Raw genomic sequence first — 12,042 nt, 5'->3', positions numbered from 1 at the left:
TAGTGTGGGGAATGGTAAGCACAAAATTAAATACAGATCATTTGTACTTTTAAAGCCTACCTTTGAGTCGTCTTTGCACTGGGTCTTCTCGTTTTTCTGCCTGGAAGAAAGAGGCAAAATAAAAATAACCAAATAACCCTAACAAACTAATTTCAATTTAAATTTTTTGTCATAACAAAAACATACATTTACAGCCACAATCAACATGGATAAGCACCTTTTACAAAAACTTGCACATGTAATTGTAATTAGAAATTTAAAATTTATCTTATTTTACAAAGAACATTTTCAAAGTTTAAAAACACAACTGGGCTATAAAACAAATTAGATCATTAAATTCTTACACCAGACTGACTATAGTTTGTTGTTGTTTCTTTTTTTTCTTTTTTAATTTTAAAACTTTAAAGATCCTGTAACACATTTTTTTCATGGTTTTATTTCATAAATATGATTCTCAAATTAAGATTGTCAATATTGTAAGTTCCCATCGCATTATTTATAAAGATATTACCGAATTTAAAATTGCATGTAAATAAAGGTAGGTAATTAGAAATTTATTTTCTATAAATTCAAAGTCAAATTTCTCAATAAGAAATGAATGCATATAATTTATTGATTAAATCTAATGTGAACAAATATTTGCAGTACACATTTTACATATTCTTTGATGTTTGAAAATTGTTCTATTTGCATAATTAAATACATATATAATTTTTTGCAAGTGTGGTATACACACAGTAACAATATCAATCACAAAACATACAGGATCTTTAATGATAAATGCATTAATAAAATTAAACAAGAACACAACCATGTCATTGTCATATATAATTAAGAAATTAAAAGAATAAGTTATTGCTCATTATCTTTATATGCAAATAAAGTACATTATTCAGTGTGATAAATAAAAATAATTGAAGGCAAAAGGTATAACATAATTTTGATAAAAATATATCAAAAGAATACATATGATCACACATTATAAATATATCAAAGAATACAGTATCATATATGTATGAGGAAAAAACAACTTTTTTGTTTCTTTATAAAAATTCAAAGGAGCAAGCTTACTTTTTCTTTTTATAATTTGACTTCAAAAATAAGAAAATCCACAAGACTAGTATATCAATATGCAAAAACATCAAGATTTCAATGAATTTGTTACTGTAGACCTGAGGTTATACAAATTGCAAATAGATGAATAAAATTTCTTTCATGTATACATATGTAAAATATAGTTTTTCCTGAAAACAGCATTTGAAAACAGCACAGAAAAAATGCTTTATATCATACTCGTATTAAATTTCATAGAAGAATGCCTTGTTACACATATTTTCCATGAGAAAACAAACAAAAAGATTAACAGACATACATAATTATACAATATAGGAGAAATCCCATGCAGAATGCTTATGTTTTTGAGCTAGGAAATCATTAAAATGTCTTTATACCTGGTTGTAGATTGGCCCTGTGTTTTTACAAGTCAAGAACTAACTTCAGATTATTTGTTTTTGTTTGTAGTATTTGAAATTGTACAAGATTTGGTTATAAAAACATACATCACATTTTTTTCATTAGTTTAACACCTTCATTACCCTTTAACCTGAACTTCTCAACAAAGCTTATACCCTTGTATGTGCCATTATACCAAATTAGAATCGAACCAAAGCACAAATGTTTTGTTATTAAGCACAGTGAAATGTGGAACTTGATCATTTAGGTGACACCTATCAAAATGACTATTAAAGATAACCCTAAAAATCAACAAAGACAGGTCAACACATGCACTGACAGATGGACAAACAGCACACTTCCTGTTTGTCTCCCTTGAAAAGTGTTTTCATAAGAATGCTTTACCATCTACTATATTAGACTGAAATCCGCTGAAACAGGAGATAGACTAGAAAGAAATGCAGTATTTACCTCCTAATTGATACACAGAGTCATTTTCTACTGCCTGTAAAGCAAATACACTTATTTCACTGTGTAAATGATTCTTTTTGTAAGACTGACAAAAAATGTTATGTAACTTCTGTATTTACATTAAATGTGTTGAATTTACTTATCTGTGTGAACAGCATGCAGTCAAATCTCATAACAATCAATAAAATAAATTTTCCTTGATGATAAAATTTGTGTTTTAAACAAGAAATATTTAATTCTTATAACCATTTAACTCCAATTTTAGATAAATTTAACAACACAGTCAGCTTACTTTAAAGAACATTGTGTGTTTTCATGTCAATTTAGATACAGCCAATAATCTAACATCTGTTTAACATAGACATACACTAGCTTGCCAAGTATCGATAAAACTAGACTTTTATGTCTTCTAATGTACAGTGCACACACAAGTGATAGACACCTGTCATTACAAGGATTTTTTTCAATGTAACAGATAAATTAAAAACATTACAATCTAAAATTCATAGTTTTTTCTTCTATCAAACAAGTTCTGTTGAACTTAAATTGGCATGAACTAACATGATGAACATTGAGAGTTGTCTTTTCTAAAAATTAATTCGTCACCCAAACTGACAAAAATTTTCATATTGATAATCAACAAAAACTTTCTATTGCAGCCTGAAGAATATGTAGTTAGATTTTACTTGTACCCTCAAGTGGAGTGAAATACTATTTACACTTTATAAATAAGATATATTTCTTACAGCTCATTACAATATTTCACTTATTGATTCTTAGATTTAAACAACCATTACTGTGTCACAACTACGATTCAACATATAACACCAGTACTGGTGAGTTAAGGAAGCTGTCTCAATCATGACTTGAATTATTTTCATGAGACAACTTTACAAACAAGAAAAGATAAATATGTATAAACTAACCTACAAGCAGTCTTACAACTAAGGACTAAATTTTACAAGCAAGCCAGACTAGTATCGGTAACATTAAACAATTTTTCGCTGTAAATTATAATTTCAGAAGCCTGAAGGAAAGTCCACTAGTTTTACGCTAACACGCTAATTTCAACCTCTGTACACCGTTTGTTGTTTTTCATTATCAATTTAAATAGGTTGCTTTTCAATACTTTTTTTATATCTTAAGTGTCCTTATTCATAAACAGTACAGCTAAACAACAAAGTCATATTGATTGTTCAGGTGTGCTTTCATAAAACAGTATAATAAACAAAAAAAATACTGATAATTATTTTTATCATTTTTTTTTACCTTTGGTGGCTCTAGAGGTTTATCACCAGGTTTCTTGCCTGCTGTACTTCTCAACTTGATAGGACCATCCCCAAATATATTTCCTAGACCAACACCCTGTATTTTTTTCCCTTTGATCACATGCTCCTCAGTATTTTCTGTAACAAAAGTTCAATTTTTCCATAAATTTAGTTATGTATTTCCAATTAAAAAAAATCAAGCTTGATCACATGTTACTCAGTATTTGCTGAAGAAAAACATACTAACATCATTTTCACTTGAACTTTATGTAAAAAATAAAGATAAAAGGCATGTTTTACCAAAATTTCTCTCAAAAGATTTTTATTACTAACTTTATCAGGCATTAAATGAGAGGCCATCTTCCAAGTGAAAAGCAACCTTCCCTAGGCTTTCTGTAGCTGAATTAAAATTTAAATAATCTTTTTTCACATAAAAGCCTTTTTCTGGTTTTCCAGGACAAGAAAGTAAAAGACAAATTATTTTTAAGATGAACAGTACTAAACATTCAGCCACTTTTCTTTCATTTGATTTTCTCTTTTTCAGATATAATCAATGTCTTTGAAAACATTAAATGAGCCACGTCACGACAAAACCAACATAATGGGTTTGCGACCAGCATGGATCCAGACCAGCCTGCGCATTCTGATCAGGATCCATGCTGTTCGCTTACAAACCCTATAACAAGTTGAGAAACTGATAGCGAACAGCATGGTTTTGTCGTGACGCGGCTCAAATTATCTTTTATAATATAAAATTCTCAGGTTTGTCATTCAGAGGCCACTGTAGGCCAAAATAACTGTCTAAAATGCACTTTTGGCCACCTCAAAACTTAGAAAACTCTCTTACTTGACAATGCAACAAAACCAGAAATGACAGACTCAAATTTGAAACAAACCATCTTTGAAAACTTTTAATGATAACCCTTAAATTTTGCTCTAACTTTGAAGCAATAGCTTTAATTACAGAGACATGTTCATGTAGATAGAATTACATGTTTAAATGCCACTCCTGCAGACAGTATGTTTCTACAGTAGGTCTCTAAGGTATTTGATCAATATTGTGTTTCTGGAACCACTTCAATAACAACTAATTAAGGCCATGCCTAAATAATTACTACATTATCATCCAAACTATTTGTTATTTGGTACCAAGAAATGTCTGTGGGATGATACCTAATACATTTTTTGTTTCCTGTATAAAAATGACATTGTGAAAAGGATGCACAAAGTGAACAGAAATTTGAAGACTTGAGATAAAATTAGAATGAAAGAATAATTATTGGTGGCAATGAAAACATACCTAAGCAAAGCATAAAAGATAGATGGCATTAATTAATAATAAGCCAAATTGATAGAGGATAAACGAATAATAACTGAAATTATAGACTTATACAGAACTTGAGTTAAGGTCTCTATCAATTGCAATAGAGGAAACCACAGAACTTATTAGTAAATCTATCAATCATGTATACAGATCAACTACTAGAAATGTATACAAGAGCCATATATATTTTGATGGTAAAATCAACTTTATATGTGTTGAAATTGGATTGCTCATTAATTAGTTTAGTGCCAGTCTGTCATTGTATTTTAGTCTTGTATTAGCGAAACTATTCAACAACTAACTTTTCTATATACTCTTACACAGATAGCAACAGTAAATTTATAACTGCCATGTTTTAGGAGTTTTGTTACTTCCTACTTGGCCTGAATCGGAATAGATGGATAATCCAATTTGACATGTTAACCTTATTTGTAATTTTAATCTTATATATGACAAATACAAATATCAACATTTCAGCACTCACCAAATTTGTCTGCATTTTCAGGAGATGGTGATTCTCCAGCTTCATCTACAATTTCAACAAAGTTGGATGGAAACATACCCTGTTTACCATTCAATATTCCTTCCCACCAGCCTTCCTCCTCCTGGCAACATAAAATATGTAGGTAAAAGTATATATCATCAAAACATTCTCTACAAGTCAAAAGCATGGTGCAAACTGGTTGTAACCAAGCACCAATTACTTGCATGTATTTCAAAAATAAAAGTTCATAATAACTTATCACACATTTGCTTTGACAACTGTTCTATAAAACTTGCCTGGTAATTATTTTGTTATTAGGTAAGAAACCTGTGAAAAAAAAGCAAGCACACTTATTTGAATCTTTCTCGTGCTTATTCTCACTTCATCAGTCTTTTAATTATTACATATATATATATATATATATATATATATATATATATATATATATATATATATATATATATAGATAGATAAAATTATAATGTTAAAGAAATAACAAACTCTATGTAAATTCTATATTCTATACTCTATATATATATCCTAATTTGGGGACATAATAGATTTTATTCTAAATTTCAATTTCAAATACATTAATCAGGGTTTTACGGGACGCAGAATCTGCGTCCCTATATGCATAAATTTTGACATGTACGCATATAAGTTATCCACTTGCGTCCAAGTGTACGCACAAAAACAATAGATATTATTGTTTCTGACCAGACATGATTTTATCTCTTCCTTCTTGAAGCTCACAAAATTCCAGTTAAAATCTAATACAGAGAGCAGAAAATGCTTGCATTTGTTTATTTTGGAAGTTAACATAACTGAAATCTACTGCGCATGCTATTGGCAAGTGCCCGTCGCAGAAACTGATGACATTTACAGTGCAAGCTACAGTAACTGATGACGTTTACCGTAAAATCTATTTTAGGTAGCTGTTTTTGGTTTTTCTGTGGCTATATTTAGAAGGACTATTTATTACAGGCAATAACTATTGGTTAGCGTATCCAATGTCAATCTACCGGTTCGGCACAGGAACAGGCGATAATAAAAAAGGCAGTGTTTTTTGCAAACTTATTTTTATAGTGTTATAGAAATTAAGTCACTGGGTATGTAATTATCGGTGGTGTTATAAATATAATGGTTTCGGCGAACTAAACTTATGAGGAGGTGCAAACGCGGTTTCGTCAGCCTTGTGTTATATGATATTTAAAAAAAAAAAAAAAAAAAAAAAAAAAAAAATTTATTATTATTAATTATGAGAATTTTTGTATCACATGTGCAGATCCATATTATATGTGTAATTCATTGTATATTGCTGTATTTATATTCATGAAAGATTCTGTATTTATTGGACAAAGTTTTTATTCCCGCGTTAACGTCACGTTCTGTTTAGCGTATAGTTAAACGGACGTTGCATCATTTGTCATTTGTTATTTTATAAACGTCAATTTTTTCTGAAGAAGACTAAACGTCGAAAGCTTAAGAAAAGCGTTTGTTTTTATTGAACTGATTATATGATATTTTTTAAAAATACAACATCTTTAGCTGACTGGTCTGTAAAGACATCTATTGTGAGCTAAAATATTTACAAATAAATCAGTACAATTTTCAGTCTGTTGGTGTAATCACCTTATCAATAACAATATATGCTACTAAAACTTGAAATTCCAGCCACTCAAAGACTAAGCCTTGGAAGTAGCACATGATATTTTTGTTAAGGGGCTATAAAAAAAACCCTAGTGATAACAGATATTGAAATCATATACTTCTTATGAAAACAGTACAATATACATACATGCATATTTCTTACAGGGTAAATAATGATTTTAAGCAAAATTGAGTGGTCTTCATAGTCTTTTTAGTGAATATAATTTTGGACCCCTAAAATTTAGGCCTGGACCCCTACTTTTCTAGGCTGCGCATCCACTGGACCCCGAAAATTTCAAAAGAGATGTAAAACCCTGCATTAATTGAACAGTCAATAGGTAATACCCGTAACTTCATATTTTGTTTTCCAAGAACATTAAAGCTGTCTATGTTAACAGTTATATTGGTAAAGCATCTGGGTAAAGTCAAAAATGAGATTTTCAGATTAATTTAACTACTTTACTTGTCAATGTTCACTATGTTTCACCAGTTTATTTAGCAGGAAATAAAATGTCAAATTTAGTCAAGATTTCAATTGCTGATAAAATTGATGGGGGGGCGGGGGATCTTTTTACTGCTGAAGTAGGGAAGAGTGATAATTTTTTTAAAGAATGTTGGATTTTATTAAAAAGAATGAACTAAAGCCTATTAACATAACCTTTTGGCTACTGATTTCAAGGACTTTCCTATATAAGTCAAGTCATTATTAACATTAAATACACTTTTCAGAGGCACATTATATCCTGTATACATAAGGAAACAATTTTGCAACAGGTGAATGCAATTAAATGACACATGTTCCAATTAAACATCAATTGATGTATAATTTGTTTAAAATAGCTTGCAAAACCCAAAACAAGTATGATAATTTCATTCACCACACAGGAACTCACACCTGGCTTGAATTGCTATTATCAGTGTATTCTGAAGACTTGTATGACTGATAAGTTGTTATAAGCCTACATGCCCACAAACTTTCTGCCATCAGTCTTTCTTTAGGGATTCTGTTATTTTTTTTGACATAACTGTTAAAAGCCATGGTATCCTTACTATTAATATTATAAGTATTAACACTAACAGTGGGTGGGTTACAGGGTTATAGAAGCATGATAAGCTGACACTTAACTGCACTTATAGAAGAACTTTTTGAAATACGTTTATTGAAATCTTTGACTGTCTTTGTTTAGCAACCCAATTTCAATTTTGTGTTTTGCTTTTCACGTATGTGTATATTTTATCAATGTCAGTAGTTTGTTATGTGTCCTGCATAAGCATTTTGTTTGCTTGACATCATGTCTAACCAGGGTTTGAAGAATCTTATATTTAGTCACTTACATGAAAACATATATTTGTATGTTCTACTCAAAATTTTAGAAATCAATCTTGAACTGAACACTATAACATTTACTGCAAAAGTATGGGTTAAACTTATTCTCCCATAATAATTACCTGTTGGCTTCCTTTATTATCTACCCAAGTTATCACAAAAGCCTTTTGTTTAATTTTAATGGCAGATTTTTAATATCAATTTACACTTCAAATTTTCCGACTTTTTCAACAATCTTTTTCAAATTCAAAGAGTTCTCAAGAACCTTTCGTCTGTTTCAAATTCAAGGAATTATAAAAAAGTTGCATCAAATTTATGAAGTTTTCAAAGTCTGTTTGAACCATGTTAAAATTTAGTTTTCAAGGAAAAATTTCCAACTGTCTCAAAGGTAATAATCAATTTATCAATGAGATCCTGTTTAACAATTTTACCTGTTTAATAACATCTAAAACATCTCCAACTTCTAGTTTAAGTTCATCATCATTTTCAGGCTCATAAGAATAGACTACTTTTGCTTTCTTTTTCTTCGCTGGAGGTTCTGCTAAAACATAAACAAACCATACAGTATGTTAAAACCAAAAATTTATTTGTTTTTAAAAAATCATGTTCCTCTGCATTATTCTGTGGACATTCTCATTTTGTCTGCTAAGTTCACAGACAGTGCTATGATGCATGTCAAGTGGTTCTCATGTTGCTTAAGTAAAATTTTAAACTAGTCCTCAGGCTCATGTTGCCTAAATAAGTTTTTGCTGAGCTTACCTTTTAAAATGGTCCTAATGTTGCCTAAATAATTCATTCCTATGTTACCATATATATTTTGGCATGTCCTTTATTCATGTTCATGCAACTGATCTATTTTTTAGCTTTGTCAGCATTAACAACATTCAATTATACAGACAAAATTAACACACAAGGCTTGACAAAGTGGTGAATATTGTGCAACAAGAATATTGACATCAAACAACAAGCAGTTTTTGTATGGTGAGATATTTTTCCCTAACTATTTTATAGATCATAATTGCAAGTATATTTAATGGATCTCTCAAGTCACATCAATTCTGCCCAAGCTAATAGCGATACTTCTTAGTACTTTGAGGGCAACCTTATTTACCACTTTATTCATAATTGCAGTTATTGGGACAAGCACATTGGTTGAATCAATGACCTTTAGAGCTTAGGAAGGAAATAGAATTTATCCAATGAAATACAGTCGAGACTGCCTTAGCGACCCCCTGATTTCAATAACTCCCTGTCTTATCCAACATTGTTTCAGTACTCCAAACGTATTTTCCTATATTAATGGTCTGAATTAAATGACTCCCTGTCATATGTGACAAGCGACCCTCAATTACACAGTTAACATGTATACAGGTATCGAGTGACATAGCGTCTGTTCCCTACTGCCAAATATGGTAAGCATGATGCAATCGATGTGTGTAATGTACATAATGACCTGAGTAAACTGGATTAAGACTTGTGTCAGATTTTTTTTTAAATTATAGAGTGCGAACGGAAGATTTTTTTTATGCAGCATTTTTTTAATTCAATTTTCGATGGCTGCATAATTAATACGGAAAAAATATTGATACCAAACCAGAAAAAGCTTTGGATATGGATATGTTTAACTTTTACAAGTATGATATTTATTTCAATGATTTGAATGCATCAAATTCCAGTTTATTTTATACCATAAAGATTCAATTTAAATCTTAATACAAAAAAATAAAATTAAATTGTATATGATATACATGCTAATATATTTGTTTCACATGGATTCTTATTTTGTTTACATATACCTATGTTTATTTGCAATTGGTTAGATATTATTCCTTCACACAGTAATGTATGTAAAGTCACAATGGTATATAGACAGATAGATAGTATTTAAATTTAATTTTCTTTGAGACTGTATTTAGAGACTCCCTGTCATATGTGACCTTTTTCTGAAGATCCCTTGGAAAGTCACATATGACAGTTTCGACTGTAGCAACAAATACCATTATTACCTTTTCTCCTCATCATAGGTGGAGCACCTTCATGTACCTGGCCTTTAAGCTTGTTAGCCAGGTCTTTCACTGACTGTCTCTTTGATGCTTGCACATCTTTTTTCTTTCCTTCATCCTTCTTTGCATCTTTATCTTTAATAACCTGACAATTCCAAAAAAAAATTGCTGATAAAATATAAATAATTCAATATATATCAAAACATACAAAGCACAAGATTCTCAAATATATCTTTCTGACATTTATTGCTAACATACAGATTTAAAGGTACTTAAAGAATTACAAATTTATATAATACTTAAGTATGTGTTGTTTTTTTTACCTTGACAAAATTGTCAGGAAACATTCCTTTCTTGCCATTAAGCTCTCCCTCCCACCAGCCTCCCTCCGATATGGTAACATTCTTGATAATGTCCCCAACTTTTATTGACAGCTCATCGGACTGTTCAGCCTCATAATTGTATTCCACTTCCACCTCTGAAAAATTACAATACAACAAATTGACAGAACTTTATTTATACTCAAAATAATTAAATGACATGAAACATGGAATCTCAACTTACAAGAAAACACATAAATAATTTGACGCTCAATTACTGAGTAATAAAACTTTTGGGGTATAGCCTAGCTTATAAATTTAAAAATTGGTAGCGAGATAACAGGACATGCTTTCTTAGACAATGATATACACTATTTCAAGTAGAATCTAATGTAAAGATTTGACATTTAGTACTCCCTGCTGGTACTGCATTGCTGCCGATATCTTGGTAATCTCAACATGCACTGAATTGTTTAAGCCAGGGCTCCAGATAAGATGCGTATACGCGTAAATTACGCATGGAAATTACATGTTACGCATTCAAAACAAAATTTAAGCGTATGAAAACGCACACAAAATTCAGGTTACGCATTGAGCAACATTTCTTTCGCGTAAAGGTAACCGAAAGTAAACTCGGTGATTATCATCAGCGTCACAGGTAACTTCCTGTAGTTCCGACCATCATCGGTTGTTATCGTATGTATAGTATGGTGGTGGAATTAACTTCGTATGAATACTTTGCAGTGTCTAACGGTAACTTCCTGTAGTTCCGCCTATCATCGGTTGTTATCGTATGTATAGTAAGGTGGTGGAATTAATGCAATTTCATAAACATCCGGTACAATGTCGCTGTCAAAAGTTAAAATGATTGACTCGTATTTTCAGCCAAAACTAATCGACCCAAAAGTAATTGTGAAGGTTATAATTAATGAAATAATCAGCACTGCCTTGTATGAGCAACAGAAACATGCCTCAGGTTCAAATAAAACGTATGCCGTTTGGAAATGCAAGATTATAAACCAAGGGAGTCCAAAAAGCAAAAGAAATGACTTTGACATATCTTGTATTGCAAGTATAATAATGCAATAAACATGGAAGCATAATAAATGTTTTATTCTTTTACATACATTTTAAGGAGTAAAAATACTCCTGCTAAATTTCAGATTTCAAGTTTTACTCATTCACAAAAAAATCAATGAGTAAATACTCATTGCCCTAAAAAATTATCTGGAGCCCTGTTTAAGCAGAGTTTTGTTTTTTATCTGAGGTGGCCAAGGGTCAATGGGGATATTTTAATCTACAGACTGAAAATATAACCAATTTTAACAGCATTTCATCTGATGATATGCATCACCAATCTGTTAATAATGAAAACTCTGCATAAGTAGTACCACCTGTAAACATGGCAGACTGAATTAAAGACGTTTTCGGTAGTTTTCTGTGCGCATCGTTATTCGCATCCAAGAAAGATAATCACGGATTAATTACTCTTCAAATGAAGGTAAAGTTGAATAGTATTCGGATAAGTGTTTAAATTTCGGCTATAAGCAAATAATGAGTAAATAATACAGAATAGATATTTATAAATGTTCAAAAGGAGATTGGTTCAAAAGAATAAGAATGTCGTTTAGACAACATCACATAAAGTATTCCTCCAAGCATTAGTACGACAGCATTGATGATAATTCTGCGCGCGTTACCCCACCAGTGACAAAAGTGCGTCGCGACTTGATTACTGGCAGA

The 12,042-nt window shown here is 30.8% G+C and overlaps 1 protein-coding gene across 12 annotated transcripts in view; it reads right to left on the bottom strand.

Annotated features, from left to right (window-relative positions):
• Window positions 1-12,042, bottom strand: part of LOC132717954 (CD2-associated protein-like) — a 54,487-nt gene that overhangs the window by 37,029 nt on the left and 5,416 nt on the right. For 9 of the 12 annotated variants that reach the window (XM_060701549.1, XM_060701542.1, XM_060701545.1 and 6 more), the window contains exons 2-9: window positions 10,303-10,457; window positions 9,983-10,124; window positions 8,408-8,517; window positions 5,000-5,120; window positions 3,193-3,329; window positions 1,924-1,957; window positions 1,452-1,468; window positions 61-100 (exon numbers count right to left, since the gene is read on the bottom strand). In XM_060701549.1, coding sequence (XP_060557532.1) covers window positions 61-100; window positions 1,452-1,468; window positions 1,924-1,957; window positions 3,193-3,329; window positions 5,000-5,120; window positions 8,408-8,517; window positions 9,983-10,124; window positions 10,303-10,457 — 756 coding nt within the window. The remainder of the gene's footprint in view (window positions 1-60; window positions 101-1,451; window positions 1,469-1,923; window positions 1,958-3,192; window positions 3,330-4,999; window positions 5,121-8,407; window positions 8,518-9,982; window positions 10,125-10,302; window positions 10,458-12,042) is intronic. The other 3 variants (XM_060701550.1, XM_060701541.1, XM_060701540.1) reach the window with 2 other exon arrangements.

Source organism: Ruditapes philippinarum, unplaced genomic scaffold, assembly GCF_026571515.1.
Source record: "Ruditapes philippinarum isolate M1 unplaced genomic scaffold, ASM2657151v2 ctg1439_1_1_1_1, whole genome shotgun sequence".
Lineage (NCBI taxonomy): Eukaryota > Metazoa > Mollusca > Bivalvia > Venerida > Veneridae > Ruditapes > Ruditapes philippinarum.
The sequence above is the reverse complement of the archived record's forward strand: the minus strand, read 5'-3'. Positions and strand labels throughout refer to the sequence as shown.